The sequence below is a fragment of the Rhinoraja longicauda genome, chromosome 35 (genome assembly GCF_053455715.1).
Source record: "Rhinoraja longicauda isolate Sanriku21f chromosome 35, sRhiLon1.1, whole genome shotgun sequence".
NCBI classification, from domain to species: Eukaryota; Metazoa; Chordata; class Chondrichthyes; order Rajiformes; family Arhynchobatidae; genus Rhinoraja; species Rhinoraja longicauda.
In genome coordinates, this window is record NC_135987.1 from 15,929,959 (window position 1) to 15,950,127 (window position 20,169).

The following is a 20,169-nucleotide window of genomic DNA, read 5'->3' on the forward strand; positions in this document are numbered from 1 at the left end:
CAATGCTTGCAGTTTACCACTGATCTATCCTGATTTTGTCCCCTGGATCCCATCTAGTAACACCTACAGCAAAGCCTGTGCAGTTGACTGATACTAATTACAAGTCAAGAAATTACCAACGCTCTTCAAGTCACAAGTTGTCTAAATTGGCAGAGTTTGTATCTATTTTTGAAATTGAATATCTGTCCCATCTTCTTAAGATTATACAAAAATTGGATCTCTCTTTTTTGCTGCAGGATTTGACTATTCCCTAATCAATCTTTCCAATAACATTGAAGGTAGACATAAAATGCTGGAGTAACTCAGTGGGACAGGCAGCATCTCTGGAGAGAAAGAATGGGTGACGTTTCGGGTCGAGACCCTTCTTCAGACTGATAGTAACATTTCTTTGTATGTCAGGTCTCTGGCCATGTTAATCAATCAGTCAGTTCTCATCTTCCTCATTGCTTATCCTTTATAGTCTCATTGTGTTTTCAAATTGTTTAATTTCTCCTTTTGTTATTCGCTAACTGGATTGCCGGAAAGCTTTCTTCAGTGGATTTACTGTTCAAATAGTAATAAACTAACTAAAAAGTGAATGAACAGTGCCTACAAAAGTGGCTCTTAGGTAAAGTAGCCAGTTCCCTTAAATCTTTCAATAGAAAGATGAGTGAATGCACCTGGAGAGGAACCCTTGCTGCTTGTCTCCTTGTCCCTGAATCTTGGACTATGCTCCCCGAGTGGGGCTACGTTCGATCACCATGAGACCCTGGAATTCCCTCTAAGCAGATACAAAAGTTGTCAATTAACTAGTGCATTGATTTTCTTTCATATAAAAATCCTGCTTAAAATATTAATGAATAAGATGGCGATCATATGTCGATCAGAGATTATTGATTGGAACATTCATGGTGTTGGTGGTACATCTGTCCAAAAAAGAGTATGGTGGTTGAGAAAGAGAAAGGTTTGTAAATAGGAGAGCTGCCCTGTGACCCACATACTTAATCATCATATTTGTCAGTGCTTGACCTTGTGATTGCTTTAGGTTTGAACTGTAAGGAAGGTGAAATAAGCTTCAGGCACAAACACTTCTACAGTTCCTCAAATAGAAAGAGGTTGATCTGGAGCAAGTTGGATTGTTAAACTTACTGCAGTCCCACAGTGCCATTAATTATAGCACCTTTAAAATAGCATGAGAGGACAGGAATGATTTACCATAGGAATATGTTGATATGAAGAAAAGAAAGAGCTATCAGGGAGAATAATAATGGGAGTTTTAAATGCATTTTGGGGAAGAAACAATGGTAGCAGTCGGAAATGGTAGCGGTCAAATTTACTGATTGCTTTCCTGAAGCAGCAAGAGCCAACAAGGCAGCAGATGATCTTAATTTTACATGAGTAATGACAGAAAATAGCAGGCAGTCTGGTATGTAACATGATTGAATCTCAATATTGGGTTTGAAGAGGAAGCAGGAGGGTCACAAATCAGGGGTCAGGCTATAATAAAATGAATTGAAGAGGTAAGGAAGGATTCGACTGGAATTCTATGAGAGAATTTACCAGCTGCCCAAAAACTGTCGGCTGCACGCGGAATTTGTAAGAAAGTAATTGATGGATTTAAAATCTCTCAAATACAAAGGCAAAACTTCAGCTTTAATATTATCAAGACCCATGACATTGGTGGGACAATTATACATCAATGTAAAAGCAAAAATAGCAGCGGCAATTCAAGATGCACAGAGCAAAAATGGGAAAAATAAAGAAGTAGTATGAACATTGTAAAGTGAGCAGTATAGGAAGTGACAAGCCTGATAAAATTCAACTTGAATGTAACACCTTAAATGACAATATTAGAGGATACTAGACCAAGTGGACCCGTTGGGCCCATAACTCATTGGGTTGCCATTGTGATGTTGGGAAAAATCGCACTTTTTTTCTTTAAAATAAATGCCGTTAAAAAAAATAATAAATCTCAATGAAAATCGTGATTTTTCTTTAAAATGTTTTTTTTTCTGCATTGGTCTAGCACCCTCCCCTCACTCCATCCCCTCAACCCCTCTTCTTCCCCCCCACTCCCCCACCTTCCCCTCCCACACCCCAGTCACCCACTCCATCCCCCCTTATCTCCTCCCTCCATTCTTAGGGGCTCTCTGGCGGCGCCGCCATTCCCGCCCGTCGGGTTTCCATTGTGACGTCGAACATGGAGGTATTACTGCGCATGGGCGGCTGCAGCAGCAGCAGCAGCGCCAGCAGCAGCAGCAGCAGCAACGCTAACCCGGTGGGGCAGGGGGTTGTTGGCGCCACCAACAAATGTGGGGTGCTGTTGCTTCACTAAGGGAATTGTCCTTAAAATGTGCTTAAAAATATATCAATTTCAATTTTTAAATGTTCTATTGGACCTCCCAGCTGCAACAGTTTATAGAATGAGAGGGCTCCAAACACATGATGTAAAGAGTTGCTTCTTGTCATCAGATAAGCTTCTGATTTTTAGATTGTGATCTCCTGTGGTACACTCACCCCATGTTAAAAGCAAACTGCTGATTTGTATTTACCCTTAAACCGGCAGTGGGCATGGTGCTACCACGAAGAGGTCTGCCTCTTTAAGAATGGCTCCACCGTGCCCATATCCTCAGTCTGAACACGTAGCTTGTAGCCACAGAGCACTGTCCTTTGCTCAGCTTGGGTTATCTCTGGCCTGACAAATCCAAATGACAAAAAGATCTATCAAAAAAAATTAGACTGCAAGCAGATTCCGGCTCTGTTTAGCTTGGTAATCTGATCTGTGTCAGACTGAATGTTTAGCCCAGGGCAGCATACATCCAAATCAAATCACTGACTGCTGCATTTTGTGGCAGGACACATTTGTGTATAAACATCTACGCCAAAACGGGATCTGGAGAATTGTACTTGATGTATGACAACAACAACAATTTCCATTAATGCAGCATCTTTAATGTAGCAAATTACCCCAACATGCTTCACTGGAGGTTTTGAAAACAGGACTCTTGAGGCTAAGTTACTAAAACCAGTGATCAAAGTCTGAAGAAGGGTCTTGACCCAAATCTCAACCCGAAACGTTACCCATTCCTTCTCTCCAGAGATGCTGCTTGTCCCGCTGAGTTACTACAGCATTTTGTGTCTACCTTTGATCAAAATCTTAGTTCTATAAGCAGGAAAAGGAACCAGAATTTGTTTGGGAAGCAATTCCAGAGGATAGATACCAGAAGACTCGGTAGCAAAAATAAAATGTTTTCAGGTAAAAAGAAGAGGCCAGGATTGAAGGAGAGATATCTTGGAGGGTTGTCGGTCTGGGAGAAACTACAGAGATTGAAAGAGGAGAAATCATTGAGGCATTTCAAAACCAGGATGACAATTTTAAAGTTGAGGCGTGGCTGGGGTTCAATGCAGGTTAGCATTCATCGTGTCAGGACAAAACCAGTGTTGGTCTCCTTAAACTTCTCTGACCAAGAAGCAGAAGTAGCCATTCAGCCCCTGGATCCTGGCCAGCCATTTAGAATGATCATAATTGATCTTCCACTTTGTCCATGTTCCTGACCTTTCCACCTACTCTTTGCATTCCAATTAATCTCCTCAAATTTATACAATTATAGAAATTGGTACACAGTTGGTCAACTGAACTTGCACTTGGTATCAATATTTCAACCAGAGGAGACTACAGGTAACTCAGGACATAATTTATTACTGGTACTCGACAGTCACTGCCTGCCTTGCATGCTGTAGATCCGATCAATTAACATTTACATCTTTTCTGTGACAATTGCATATAAAATGATAGTCACATAACCATACATCAGAGAAAGAGACCCCATGGACTCCTATGCCCATGCCAAGTATTGTGCAATAATCCTACCCATTTGCCATTGTGATGTGAGAATTGATTAACACTCCAGAGCAGCCTACCATGCAAAACCTTATCAAACACCTTGCTGAAGCCCAGATAGACAATATCTATGGCTTTGGCCTTGTCAACCTTTTTTTGTCTTTTTTAGCCTCCACTTTGGTAAATGCTTAAATACATTTATGTTCTCCATTTCAGGAACTTGCTCCTGTAAGTAATGCTGATGCCTCAGCCAAAACCACAAAACCGAAATCTCGGCGATTACGTTCCCTTGATACTTTCCGTGGGTAAGGTTTTTCTCTTCGTTTGACTGTTATGATTCCTCTATGTTTGTACTTAAATGCACTATTTTGCTATCCTGCTCAGTTTTATCTCTTTGGCTCTTCATTTCATCACGTTGCAAAACACTGAAGCCATCACTCAGCTTTCTGAATCTATACTTGTTTGAAAATGTCTGCTTTATTTATTCAGTGTGTCTCCGTTAGTTTGGCAATAGTTACTGCAGGGGTGCCTGAAAGACTTGCAGTGTTCTCAGGGTTGTTAGTATCAGTAGAGGTGAGCCTTCTGCCTTATTCCAAAACAACTGGTCTTCAAGGACAAGATAATACTCTACATTTTCATACTCCAGCATTGTGTGTCCTTTTTCAAAAACCAGCATATGTAGTTCCTTGTTTCTCATTTTACTGCTCCACGATAAAATCTCCTTAAGGTATGCCTACCTTGAAGAAGTTCTCCTCCTCTCTCCAACGAGAGTTCTGTGTGACCCTCTGTCACTGCTACCCATCTGTGATTCCTGTTGCTCTCCTGCTCCTTGATGAATCCGAAGAAGGAACCTGACCCAAAACATCGGCCAACCATGTTCTCCAAAGATGTTGTCTGACCCGCTGAGATTACTCCAGGACTTTGTGTCTTTTTTGTAAACCTGCATCTGCAGTTCCTTTTGTCTGATATTCATTGGCTATAGCTAAAATACCTCTTAAGCTCATTCCTGAACTTCTGGACCTTGGACTTGGTCTGCATCTGTAGCTGGCTTGTGGACTTCTTGACGAGCAGATCTCAGTTGATTAGAATTGGTTGGAGCATTTCCTTCACCCTGACCCCCATCACGGGTGCACCTCAGGGATGTGCGTCAGTCCCTTGCTCTACTCCTTGTACACCCATGACTATGTGGCCAAGCACAGAGCCTCCTCGAGTATCAGCAGTATGAATGAGTTAACTGTTGACCTTGAAGAAGAAGGGGTGGCTGTGGGGTCAGTCTGCGAGAAACACAACTTTTCACTCATCAATGAAGCTACTGTAGATATGGTCAAAGTTCTTAAGCACCCATATCACCAGTAACGTAACCTGATTCCTTCCACAAAGACAAGCTGATAATTAAATTGACTGCTGTAAATTTTAACTTTGTATAGGTAAGTAGCAAAATAGAGTGGAGTTGGTGGGCATGAAAGAGAATGAGTAGCTGGTTTAGCAGAAAATAAGGAGGGGAGAATGGGACTGCTAGTATTGCTTTTGGAACGTAACATTAACGCAATGGGCGGAATGGCTTCCATCTGTGTCATATTTAGTAAGTAATCTCTGCAGTAGGAACACAAGCTACTATTGAATGTGCAAGATGCAAAAGCTAGTGTAGCAGCAGTTGGACACTTGATCATCTTCCAGGATGTAAAGGGATTTACAGTATGGATTATACCATGAAGTGGTGAAAGGTCATCGCCTGGTTACAGGGCAATTAAAAAATATATATTGTTTTCTGATGTGTGTGTGAGATGTCGTTCATCAAAATAACAAAATTGAATAAACAGCATCTGCTCTGTGAGAAGAATGGAGTGCTGTTTATTTCTTTCCCCTATTTTTTTCATTATTAAAGCACAATCTGGGTTGAGTGGTTTTTAATCTGATTTTTATGCTGTTTATATTGTACGGTACCAGACTCTAGGATGTTAAACCCGCTCACTGTCATTGCAAGCATATGCTAATTAAGTGAAGTGCCTGCAGATTGCAGGGTTAGGGCTGTAATAAGACAATTGCTTCTCATCGTAGCAGGATAAATGTTTGTATCCAGGAAATTATTCTCAAAGGCATAATTTTATACCCAGTCAGAGATAGGTTTTATTGGGGAAAGTGGGCAAAACCTTGAAAGCACATGCCACCAAATTCAAGAAGAGCTTCTTCCCTGCTGTAATGACATTCTTGAAAGGGTTGCTCATATGCTAAGGATATATTCCCGATGTTCCAATCTACCTCACTGCTCTTGCACTTTAAAAAAAATCTGCACTTTCTCTGTAGTTGTTACACTATATTCTATATATTCTGTTTATTTTCTCCGTGATGCTACCTAATAACTCGTATGGTATGAATGAGCTTATGTATGGTATGATCTGCCTGGATTGCATGCAAAACACTTTTTCACTGTATCACAGTACAACCAACAATAATAATCCAATGTTAATACCATTTAAAAAAAAATTACAAGGTGCCCTGCAAAATTACAGTTCTAAAATGAATATTCTAGCAATGGGCACTGGAGATAAGCAAAGCGTGTGCAAGTTTAGAATTTAAAATGTTAGCAGTTCATGACACAGCATCTGAAAGGTTCTTTTTAAGTTTCTCTCAAAGTTACTACAACTGGAATTAATTTTATTTCTATATGTACTTTTTTATTGTTCTATCTTCAGATTTTGTATAATACGAAGACTTAAATCAATTTGTTAAAAGCAGAGATTTAGAAAGTTTGAGTTATTTACTTTGGACAAATCAAGGTTCTATGGTTGTAACTGCTCCTACTTAAATTCTACCATGATTGGGGCTAATAGATTTGGTTAAACTGTTCAAAATGAACAGTAGTAATACAACGTGGAATTGTCCACGGAAATTTAGGCAATGGGCCAAGATGGATTTCAGGAAGGATATTTTATGCACATAACAGACCTTTTATATCAGAGGACAAGCAATGGCTTGGAGTTGCAGCATTCCTTCAGTAATGCACAGGAATGTCAATTGCTCTTAGCAAGTGAGACTTGAATGAGCAGCCATCTGCTTCAGAGTGCAAAATGCTCCCCACCAGATTACAGCTGGAATTGCACTCTTCATGATATAGAATAAAAATCTTTGAACTAATGTGATATTCCAAGGAAGTCTGGGTTTTTTGATGTCCACATTTTCATAGACTCCGATTAAGGTGGCAGTTGGTGCAACAATTAGTGCTGTTGCCCCAATGCTCCAAGGGTCTGGATTCAATCCCAGCCTTTAGTCCTAGTTGAGGTGTACAGTATACGAGTGTTCAACATCATCTCATGGCTTTCCTCCAGGCGTTCTTGTCAGTAGCATACTGGTAGCTTAATTGGATACAGTAAATATCGGTTAATGTAGGCTGGTGGCAAAAAGAATCAGAGGAGAGTCGCTGGCAGGGCCGTTTTTACAGCATTATGGGCCCCCGGGCAAAGCAGTGTACTGGGGCCCCTACCGTTACTCTCCCCCACCCCCCTTTCCCTACCAGCCCCCCCCCCCTGTCGTGCCGGCGAAAAGCACTTACCGAAAAGCACTTAGCGATGGACTTAGGGTGCTACATTGTTCCGAAAAGCACTTTCAGATCGCTGTGAGAAGCACTTAGTGACCGGAAATGTTGCGAAAAAAGCACTTATTGAACCTACATTTTTAAAGTAGTATTTATTTATTGCAAGTCACTTAACATACACAGATCAGCATGGGGCCCCTATGCTCGTGGGCCCCCGGGCAAGTGCCCATCAGGCCCATGCGTTAAGACGGCCCTGGTCGCTGGGCATGTATGAGAGAGAATAAATTGCTGGGGTATAGCACAATAAGGAGAGGTGGAATGGGATTAATGGGATTTCTCCCAAAGAGCCAGCATGTATTAACGGGTTTACACAGCCTCCTTTGTTGTTGCCCATGTAAGATAAAGAGTGAATCCTGCACTTAGTTTTGGTGTTTCTATTTCTGCTCTAAATGAAAGAACCTGTGGAAGACAGTTCTTGAATCAAACAAAAAATCCTGGAATCTTATGGAATCTGAAGTTAGCAATATCAGGGTCCAGCAGACCCATTGTGTATTGTAGACGAGGCGACTGAGTTTCTGTTCCACAGTTGTTGTTCCTAAGAATAAGTCAATGGTCGCAGAAGTCCAATGAATAAAAACAGAATCGGACAGAATCTGCCACAGGAAAGAAATAGGCTCTGACTATTCCTCACAATTGGTTTATGTTGTAGATTCATGTCCCTGAGGTCAGGGCTCTTAGATAGTTGCAGGTGACAGTGGGCATGAAATGGCAGTATATGTTAACTGAATGCAAAAGCCACTCCGTGGTGCAAGGAAATCTGATCACAACACAGAAGTAAATTTCAACAGTTTCCGTCCTTACATCTGGGATATATTAATAAAAATATTATTAATTTCATGTTTGAATGTTACTGGGTCCGTTGATGGAATTTTAAAGTCTGCAATTTCTGATTGCAAAACATTTGGCCCTGGTGATTGATGGAGGAGTCAAACCCACTGAAGCAAACAACAAAACTATTAACACCCCATTAATCCCAGTAAATGAAATCTAGCAATAAACATGGAAATGTAAAGGCCAGTCCAAATTAAAATGGTGATATCTCAAGAGTGGTTTGCTATGAAAGCAGAATAATTGTCTTTCATTTAAATTGAAGTGAAATAGGGATTTTGATGGATGACCTTTTGGACCAATCCTTTGAGCAAGAAGGGATTGCCTGAGAAATTAAATAAAATTCCTGGTATTCAATATTATACAATTGGAAAAGTTTCTACAGTGAAATGTGATAATAACTGTGTCCAGATTGCTCTGCACCACTCTGGAATTTCTGTGTGTGATACAACCTTCAGGAGTTCCAGTCATCATGACCACTTGACGGTGAATTCCTGAAGACTCTGCGACTACGGATGCTGGCCATCACATTCCCCCACCCCTCAGTTCTGACACCCAGACAACACATTTCCATGACCTTAATCATTTAATGCTTTTAACTGCCATGAAGCCATCCTTGGCTATCTTCTCAAGAGAAGAGACCCAGTCTGTTCATCCTTTCCTGATATGCAAACCTTACATTTCTGATAGTAACCTTGTAAATCTCTCTATGCCCTCTCCCATATCTCTATGTTCATATTATATGTTGACAAGGCTGTAAAAGTACTCTTAAGTGTGGTGTAACCAATGATTAGCAATACTTCCCAACTTTTCAGTTCTGTCCCTTTTGAAAGAAATTCTAGGCATTATATACAATCTTTTATGGTATCAAAAAATGTGTTGTGAGTATTTACATAACATGATAATGTACATTAATATTTTGGGCTAATTTGCAGTCCGTGGTCTTGCATTTTTTGTATCACCATCCTTCATTGATGTATTCAGATTCATCTTTTGAGCACTCTGTTGCCCCTACCACAAAACAACAGCAAAACACAAGATATAGTGAGATGCGAATCAATCTATAGCTGTTATGTCCAATGGTTTTTTTTTCATTTTAATCAATGTGTTCCATTAATTGCATAAGGATTTTTGTTCCTGACACTCTATGTGTGGCCTAACCATCATTCAAACCAAAGTTAAACAAATGACATTGCAAGTTAATATAGGTGCCTGAAAAAAGTCTATTATTATATCCTGAAATAAAAACATAGAGCTGTACAGCATGGAAACGGCCCTTCAGCCTATCTTGTCCACCTTTAAAACATGTTTAAATTGGAAAATCCTACATTTGACAGATCATATTAATTTAAATTGCAGAAAAGTTGGATATTTTATTACACAGGCAGAGGTGGAATTGTTGGCAGGTAATGAAAGCAACATTTGTTAGTAATACACTGCTGGGACAGACATTTGGATAGAGAAAATACGTTACTATTTCAGATGCAGGCATGTCAGAATCTCTGTGCTTGTTTGAAGCATTAATTCATTTTTGTTCTGTTCAATGGACTGGCTGTGCATCTACTGACGTTACTTTAAGCATTTACATTTTTTTCCTGTCAATCCAATGTGACTTCAAATACAGAAAGAGAGGCCAGTTGTGAGTTTGGTTTAATTCCAAACATAGGCATTGGTTGGTGGCTTCATCACTGAGAGCAAAGGAAGGAATGAGAATTGTACCTCCCAGTCAAGCAGTCAACTGTGCCAGTGCCAAAACAGGAACAGACATAGCTTCAAAGAGTGCAGTGTCTATATTCCTTACCTCTGAATCACTAAATAATTTTCTAGAGCCAATCGTCAGCTTTGAAAGAAATAGAAAACACTAGCTTTGGGAAATATCCAGAGTCAAAATGATAACACACTTTTTGGGGAAACAAAAGATTAAGGAGGGCAGAATGGGCTGCTGGACAGAAGGGGCTGTTAAAATTGTGGGTCATTATAATGACTGCTATTTGTATATCATTAGCAGGTTAAAGACAGATCTAAAATTAAGTCCGGGCTTGTAGATGCAGTAGATACCATTTCTGAAATGTCAATTATCTTGTGATATTTTTATATAAGAGTTGCTGTTATAATGTGAACTAATAACTAAACATGCAACAAGACCACAGCAAGAGCAAATAAGCAACTGAGATTCATTTCGAGAGGGTATACAATTGAAAAAGTTGGGAAGTTATATTCGACCTGTATTTAAACCACATTAAGAGAATCACATGAACAGTTATTGTTATCATATCATCAAAAAATCACAGCGCAACAGGAGAGGGTTACAAAGATAATGCAGAAATATAACATCTTGCATACCAGGAAAGAATGAACACACTGGGGCTTCTCTTGAAAAGATAGCTGAGGGGTGACTTAATAGTTATTGTTTAAATAATGCAAGGTTTGACAGAGAGAGTAAAGAGAGAATGCTTCACTAGTGGCTTAGAACATAACAGGAGACCATCAATTTTTGGATTGCTACAAATATATCTAGGAGGAGATTCAGGAGGAATCTTTCATCCATAGGATGGAGAGCTTGTGGAACTTGTATCACAGGAATAGTTGAACGGAATTACCACAGATATATTTCAGAGGAGGCTGACAGGTATATGTGTGGGGGAAGGGAATATTGGACTTCATTGATAGATTTAGATGAGGAAGTACAAGAGGAGATTTGAGTATTTCATTTATGCTGGCATTGATTATTGGGCTGAATGGCCTATTCAGTGCCTTATACAACTCATGTGTCCTCGGCTTCCTGTCTTTTTTTAATGCAATTTTAGGACATTTGTATGAGTCAAATTAAAACTGGAAAACCTTTGACAGTTACATGTTCTTAAAGGCAACACAGCTAATATATTTTGTGGTGAAATAGTTTGAAGTACTGAGTTTACATAGAAACATAGAAAGTAGGTGCAGGAGTAGGCCATTCGGCCCTACGGCCCTTCGAGCTGATCATCCAGAATCAGTAACCTGTTCCTGCTTTTTCTCCATATCGCTTGATTCCATTAGCCCTAAGAGCTATATCTATCTCTCTCTTGAATACATCCAGTGAATTGGCCTCCACTGCCTTCTGTGGCAGAGAATTCCACCGATTCAGAGTTAAACTAGAATAAATGATACTTCTTGTGTTCCTTGTTCTCTCAATGTTTATGCTTGTTTCCCTTTGCTAATGCTGATTTTGTGTTTTGTCTTTTTTTAATGAGATGAGAAAAGTTCCCATGTCAAAATGTCAAAAGATCAGATAGCATCTATATTGGGAGAAACAGGGTCGACCTTTGAGGTCAATGACCATTAAATGTGTGTATCCCTCCACTGGTGCTGCTTGATTCTGTTGAATGCTCCCACAACTCTCTGCTTTTGATTTGCATTTCCAGGATCTGCAGTTTTTTTGCTCCAATAATCAGAAATTAAAATAGCAAAGAGTGATTAATTTCCACAGGAAATTCTATCCTTAATTTTGTGCAGTGCATATTATTTACAGTGATCGCACTCAGACATCTATTTGATTAGCATAACCAATCCAACCTGGATTAGATTAATATTAGACATTTGTGTGACATTGTAATGGTTTTAATGCAGACTGTGCAGTGCTATCTTTGTAATGAAACAAGCCAAGAATAATGCAGCTTGTAATTTTAGATTCATAGCCTCAACGTCAGCCAACTTCACAAGGATGAATCTTCAGAGGTTTACGTCCCTGCAGTTTCCATACCGGTACTTCCCTCCCCCTAGGGGTTAAGTAAATTGGTGAAAATCCATGTCCCTGTTGCCTGTACATCATCTGCTGGATGGAGTAGACAGATTGTCTGAATGGAATTTCACTGTCACAGAGTTTCTTCCATTCTACCTCTATTAATCATTTTCATGTGCACAAAATCTTATGAATGGCATGCCATAACTGAGGTTAATGTTAATAGTGAGATATAGCAATAATTTTTGTTACATTTCCAAAATGTTGTGAATAGATGAACATCCAAACTACAGCCAAGAGCGACACGTAGCATGCCAACTCTGACATTCTGGCTCACATAACTCTGCGAATACTTTTTGTTTAGCTCTGTAAGGCAGCAACTCTACTGCCGCAGTTGGATTTATTTATTATTTTCCATTTGAAATTTGTCTTATTTGTATTTTATAGAGGTTTGGAAAGGGATATTTGTTTCCTTAAATTGAGTACCAACATGTTGATTTTAAATTTAACTGATCTATTGGACACTGGTCAGGTTATTTAATCTGGCTAGATCCCGACTTAATCTGATACTTGCAATACTAACCAGCATAGTTTGAGAGAAACATGAAGAGGCTGTGTATAACTGGCGCGATTCCCACAGATGTAGACATATTAGGACTCTTGGTGCATTAAATTTGACTGAAAACCAGGGTGTTTCTCACATTGAGCACAGGAATCCTAAAACTGGGTACCTGTCACAAGGGAATGGGTGCTGGCCACCCCTAATGCCTTACTTTGGGGGGTTAGGGTAAGCAGATCCTCATTACCCATGTAGAAAAATAATATCCTTTCTTGGTGTGCAATGTGCCTGCGATATCTGATGCTGAAAAATGTGAACGTGAGTGAACGTGCTTATCCCCCACTCTGGTGCAACACAATAGTCAAGCACTTTGCTGTGCCATAATGTTGTGAAATGTATGTGCTTTCTTGTGCTATTCTAAGTATAATAAGATTTAGTAACTACCTTGAATATGTGGGTTCTGTTTTTTTTTCCTCATGCAATTTGCTATTATAATGATGAACGTAAGAAAATAGGAGCAGGATTAGGTTTTCAAACCTGCTCTGCCATTCAATATGATCATGGCTTGTCTGTGGCTGTTCCTCAAAACCTGAGTTCCCTCATCTTTCAAAAATGTTATCTCCTCTTTGAATACCTCAAATGATCCAGCTTCCTCAACACTCTGGGATAGAAAGTTCTGGAATTTCAGAGAATCCACACATGACTCAACCTGGCTTGTTTGGTCGGAAGAAGGGTTGAAACCCATTTGGTTCCCTTTACTAAACAAGCCAGGTTGAATCATGTGTGGAATCTCCCATTCCTTTCTCCAGAGATGCTGCCTGTCCCGCTGAGTTACTCCAGCTTTTTGCGTCTATCTTTGTTTAGTAATACTTTGACCACTGAGTAGAAAACATTGTTTTAAAGCACTATTCTAGGACCAAGGCATAGTGTATGCTGAGACTTCAGTGCCATGTTGATGAAGCTCTTACGTCTTCAGATGAGGTAATGAACTCTGCTCCATCCTGCCTACCCTTGAAGTTCAGATGAATGTTAAAGGTCTTGCAGTACTGTTTGAAATAGGGCATTATTTAGTCATTTATCAAATGAGGTTGTTGCAGTAAACACCAACATTAATTTTCATATTTACAGTCCTAATTGGTCACAGACCAAGGAGTCAACCACAACGCTGGATGGGGAGTTACATATAATCGAATATAGGAAAGGATCGGTGATTTCCTTCCCTGAGGAACATTAATGAAGCAGATGAGTTTATGCAACCACCCAGTAGTTTCAAGGTTACTGCCACTAAGATTAGCTTTAATTCCAACTATGTTCAATTAATTGAACTTAAATTCCCCAGTTGCCATTGTGGCATTCAAACACATCTCTCTGGATCAACAGTTCTGAACTCCTGCTGCTATGGCAGTAATTTCACTGTTGTTTTGCCATGTTACATTATCAAAAATTAATCAGTTTCAAATTTAAAATTAAAAGTTGACCAAGCATCAGCTGTATTTGCAAAAGATTTCCCCTGAATTTCAGCTAATAATTTCTATTCAGAAATATTACCAAAAGTTTTCTGGAAGCTTAAATAAATTATATTCACAGTTGGATATTTCGTCATTAAAAAAAAATTCAGTCAAGTTCAATGGTTGATCTGGTGACATCATTTACTGAATATGCTCCTGAGAAATGCTGGTATTACAAACCAGGGTGAATTTAACCCTATGTTTTAGGTGAATTGAACTTTTCACATGCCCATTCAAAAATTGTCAATCGTGCAGTGGTCTGTTGATTCATTGGGTTGTGAGGTCATTCTCACCCCTGCACTATCTGGCATTTCAACATGTCCCGTTGTCTTTATTCTGTTTCCAACGCTGAATCCACTAACCGTGTGACCAACGTCAATTATCTTCCATATATGTGTCTCTCTTCAATTATACAGTGTTTATTATCCTCTTTCTTTCTATAGTGACAATTATACTCCATGATGAATTGTGATAATTACAATAAATCAACAGCAAAGGGCCAGATATTAAGGCTTTATTCAGACAGTGACTTTTATGGTTTCAGGAAAAATGAGTTTGTGCTTAATCTGGTTCTCTGGGACACAAGTCTGGAGCACAGTAATGCCAATAATTCACCACTAATTGAAGAATGGCACGTTTGTGTAGGAGGTGATTCTCTTTATTTTTTTGCTGTTTTTTTATAGGGGTGCTTTGTGAGGTTTTTTTTGGTGATATTTGAATACGTGATCAATGTATCGCAAGTCTCAAACAGATACTAATTTCACAAATCTACATGTTGAAGTGCTATAACTTAATATTTCAGCTTTGAAATGAGAGAAATCAAGCCATCAACACCTCTTGTGAATGTATCTATAACATTTGAGCATTATCCATCTATGATTTACATTTGTTTATTTTAATTATTGCTAAAGTGAGACTAGTTGTATGCTGGAGTTTCTGATGTACTTTTTTTTTGTATTTGAGCTTCCTTATAGGGAACAGGGACCAATGCATTAAATTAAAAAAAATATACATACTTAAACATGGCAACCTGGATATTCTGTTAGGATGTATTAGTTTGTCTAACAGAAATGGAGACATTTCAGCCTAAGGTGCATCAAGCAATTTGACTAATTGTCAGAGTTCTGGGAGGATATGACCTGTAGAATAGATAAGGGAGGAAAATTAGATGTCATGTATTTGGAATTGGCTAGAGGGCTATTGCAGAGATTGCTGCTCAAGCCCCAGTTACTTACAATCTATGTCAAGAATTTGTTTGAAGATAAAGGTTTGTAAGTATAAACTCAGTAGGGGTGTGAGCACAGTGGAGGATTGAAGGGAGAATGGGGAAACCAATTGAGTGGGCGAGAACATAGCATATTGAACATGATGTGGAAAAATGTGAAATCATCCACATAATAAATAAGCAGAGTATTTGTAAAGTGATGCAAAGTTAGTTAGTATTGATGTTCAAATGGACCTGGGTATGTACATATGTCACTGAAAGTCAACATGCAAATACAACCAGCAGTTTGAAGGCAGATGGTAGGCTGTGCAACTCTATCAAACCCTTTATAATGGAAGGGTTTGATTACAGGAGTAAAGAAGTCCTATTGCAATTGTATTAAGCTTTGGTGATGTTGTACCTGTGGTAGTGTGTATACTTTTGATCTCATTACCAAGAAAGGATTCACTTGCCCCAGAGGGTGTGCAGTAAAGATCTAACAGGCAGGTTCCAGTGAAAGTGGGTTGGTGTAAGAGGAGTGATTGAGTAGACTGAACTGTATTATTTATTGTTTACAAGAATGCGAGAGATATCACAGGACGTTACACGTATAAAGGCCACGGAGAATCGTTCTCTTGATTGAGGAGTCTTATACCAGGGACTACATATTGAGAATAGGTTGCAGGCTGTTTATGACTGAGGTGAGAAGAATTTCTTCACTAAGAGGTTGGTGAATCTTTAAAATTCCCCACCCCATGTGACTGTGCATGCTCTGTTATGTTAATTCAAAACATAGATTGATAGAGTTAAGGGACCTGAGGGCATTGCTGGAAAATGGTGCTGAAGTGGAACATCAGCCACTATCTTGATGAATAGTGGATCATGCTTGAAGGCCTCCTCCTACTCATATTTCTTATGTTCAAAATCTCCATCCAATGCCAATCATGTTTCATCATCCATTATGTGGCGACTCTGCCCACAAAACTGGCCATACATTCAGACTGAACAATTACTGGCAAGTTTCTGATAATTACACTGTGAGAGGCACTTTCAGCCTGTTATTAAAATGAAAAGACACCTTTTAAACAACATCATTTAAAACTATTTATTTACTCAGAAACTATCTCTTTTACCAATAAAATTTGCAATGATCCTATGCAAATTTTGTGAGAAACCTATTTTAACCTACATTAAGAGTTCAGCATCAAGTTAATCATAGAGTGAATGGAAAGATATAGCATGGAAATAGATCCTACAGCCCACCAATACTACACTGACCATCGACCACCCATTTACACTAATCCTGTTTTTTCTCTTCCCACATTCTCATCAACCACCCCTCCCGATATGATTTTATTTGTGCTGACACTTGAGTAAACCATTCTTTGTGGGAAAATTAGCCTAATTTGCACCAGACTACTAATTATACTCACAGCAAATCTTTCATTTTGATATGATACAATACGATATGATAGAACTTTATTTATCCCAGGAGGGAAATTGATCTGCCAGCAGTCAGAAAAACACGAAATACATGAAATGTGAAATTAAATTGACGAGTGGAAAGGTGGAATGGCTTGGGGAGGTGAAAAGGTTGGGGGAAGGGAGGGGTGGGTCTCCTGTGGCATTCTGTCCTGCATCTTGATGGAACCAGTCTGTTGCTGAAGGTACTCCTGAGGTTAACCAATGTGTCATGGAGGGGGTGAGCTGCATTGTCCAAGGTGCTTGTGGCCCCCTGAGTGTTGAGTCAAGTTGAGTTTATTGCCATGTGCACAAGAGTGGTGAGGCACATGTACAGAATCTTGCTTCCATCAGCATCACAGGCACATAGACCCACACAAACACATAAAAAACAAATTATACATAGAAATAAGACTTTGCAAAAACACAAGACATCGGTGCTAAAACATGTCCATGGTAGTACATGAAGTGGACTGTGGTGTTGGCCTGTCGAGGTTGGGTTAGAATTGTGCAGGGTGGTTGAAGAACCTGATAGTTGTCGGAAAGTAGCTGAACCTGCTGGTTTGAGACTTCAGACCTCTGTACCTTTATGTCATTCCCTGTATGCTTGCTTCAGTCCCTGTTTCAAAAGGACAGCTCAGTGGTGCAGCAGTTAGTGCTGCTGCCTCACAGCTCGAGGGACCCAGGTTTGATTCTGACCCCAGATGCTCTCTGTGCAGAGCTTGCATGCTCCCTCTGTGACTACTAATTGGCTAGTGTAAACTATCCCTAAATGTAGATTAATGTCAGAACCCAAGGGGAATTGTAGGGGAGCATTGTGGCACAGTAGGTAGAGTTCTTGCCTTGTCAGCTCCAGTGTTCTATTTTCAATCCTTAATTCAAGTGCTGTCTGGGGTTTGCACATTCCCCCTGTGATCCATGGGTATTAGAACATAGAACAGTACAGCACAGGACAGGCCCTTCGGCCCACAATGTTTGTGCCGAACATGATGCCAAGTTAAACCGATCTCTTCTGACAACACATGATCGATATCTCTCTATTCCTTGCACTTCCATGTGCGTACTGAAACAACTCTTAACCACCACTATCGTATCTGCCTCCACCACGACCACTGGCAATGTGTTCCAGGCCCCCACCACTCTCTGTGTAAAAAAAAAACGTGTCCTGCACATCTCCATTAAACTTTCCCCCTCTCACCTTATAGCGAATCCCTCTAATATTGGACATTTCCACTCTTGGAAAAAAAGATCTGACTGTCTACCCTATCTATGCCTCTCATAATTTTATATACTTTTATCAAGTCACCCCTCAACCTTTGAAATTCCTCAGGTTCTCTTGTTTCTTCCCACATTCCAAATATTTGCTGTCTAGTTGGATTATTGTATCCCCTGGTGTAAATACTTGGGTGGGGGGCTCATTGGCAGATAAGAGTGTAAGTACGGGAAATAAGGGAAGGAATAGGATTGATGGGACTGCTCAGACAGCTGGAGTAGCCTTGTTGGGCTGATGAGATAAGATAATCATTGACACTGGCAATAGCATGCCCTTGCAGGAGACACAGTCAACCATCAATAAACCTAATCATCACCATTAATTCATTACTCACTCCGTGCATCAAATGTTCTTTAAATCTGCTTGATGTTTAACATATTTAGTAGACTTTGGACATTATGAAGTCATATTTGAAAGCATCTGGTAGGGATCCTTTATATCCCCTAAATAGGAAATAAATCTAATACAAGCTTTGACCTTCATCTGAACTGTCCAGTACAAAGCGAACAGTACCTGACGTTGCCTCTTGCTCACAAAATGGCACAGGAAAGTTCATTTCCTTAACATTATTACCGTACACTGTGATGAGGATGAATGCAGCAAATAATGAGTGAATTGGAGTGCACAGTAAGTGTTAATTGCAACTGCTGAAAAGCAACGGTGGCTTGTAAATTTAATCGGTGCTACTGCAGTCTGCCTTCCCAAAGGGCGCATTATCTTTCTGTAATCTACACAGCTTGCTCTGCTGTGCTCATAGATCCTTACAGGGGGATTGATGGAAAGGAAGGGCCAGCGTATTAAGTTAATGACTTGGGTGGGAGATCAGAGGTGGAAAAATCCATTTCCAGTCAGGGCCTTGATAAGCGGAAACTAAGCATAACAAACGACATGTTTCCCAGTCTCCTGTTCTTAGCAAAGATTATAGATGAGACAGATAGAACATACAGGGATTTTGAATTCTTCAGTTTAGTCCAAGTATGTCTTTCCTTCCTTTTGAAACATTTCAAATAATGGGTAAAATCAGGTATTTTTGATTTGGTTTTAATCTTTGGTCAAATATATCAAATTTCTGTTATAAATGGCACCTAAATTGGTATTAATAATAAATTATTCCTGCACATTTCAGGTCTGTTGTCGCCTATATTTTTACTACTTGGGGATTTTACACTCAAGATACACAGTCACAGTATATAGGTTACACTTTTGTAAACAATGGGTCATTGGAAAGCTGCATTCTTAACGTAAAATATTTGGTTAACGTTAAAGATATATATATCTTTGATGACAATGTGCATTAAACCAATGTTTTAAAGTTGGTCTTTGTTATTTTCTCAGTTATTATTGGTAAAAGACAAAAATATTCAAGCCATAAGTATACATTAGAAAACTAATTGTGCATCCCTGTGCACTTTGCTAGCCCTTAACTCTCCTTACAACAATGGATCTACTGATAATATCAAAATATCTGTGGGATCTTTCTTTATCTCTGTGCCCACTTTTAGGTTTTCTTCCAAAAATAATCTACATTTTAAGTTTCCATTTACTTCAGTAATCTTGAAACAAGATGCATTAGTCATGTAGGGGTTTAGCTGACTTTCCCACTCTCCAGCATTTCTCACTGAAATTCAGACTCAAAACACTTTTTTGTTATCTTCCAAGATTTCCCAGCAAAGGAACCTCTTATCTTTTCTACTTTCTTCCTATAATTTTCAGGTTTTTAAAGAAACAAGGCTCAATCAACTTCTGATGAAAGATGTGTAGGAAAAAAAACTGCAGATGCTAGTTCAAATCAAAGGTAGACACAAAATGATAGAGTAACTCAGCGGGTCAGGCAGCATCACAGGAGAGAAGGAATGGGTGACGTTTAGGGTCGAGACCCTTCTTCAGACTGGTGAAAGATCCCTGACTTGAAACATTGACTCTGTTCTTCTCTCATGTGAGCTGCCAAATTACTTTTTTAGGCATTCTGTGCTACATTTCAGCATCCAGAGTATACTACTTTTATGTTTGCCCTGATCTATCTGTCTGAGCAGTCTCATCAAAGGGGTGTGGGTATCATAGGTGGAGTGGTAAAGTCATCCAACATGGCCTGAAAGTTTAAGATGGTGGGTATGAAGACCATAAGTCATGGCAATTTGTGAGTGATTAAAGAAGGATCAACATGTACACTCATAACCAGAGTAAAATAGCAATAGCAGAGGCACCA

General features: G+C 39.5%; 1 protein-coding gene across 1 annotated transcript in view; it reads left to right on the top strand.

Annotated features, from left to right (window-relative positions):
- LOC144609965 (heparan-alpha-glucosaminide N-acetyltransferase-like) overlaps positions 1–20,169 on the top strand; it is a 198,711-nt gene that overhangs the window by 67,849 nt on the left and 110,693 nt on the right. The window contains exon 7 of the mRNA XM_078428374.1: positions 4,037–4,125. Coding sequence (XP_078284500.1) covers positions 4,037–4,125 — 89 coding nt within the window. The remainder of the gene's footprint in view (positions 1–4,036; positions 4,126–20,169) is intronic.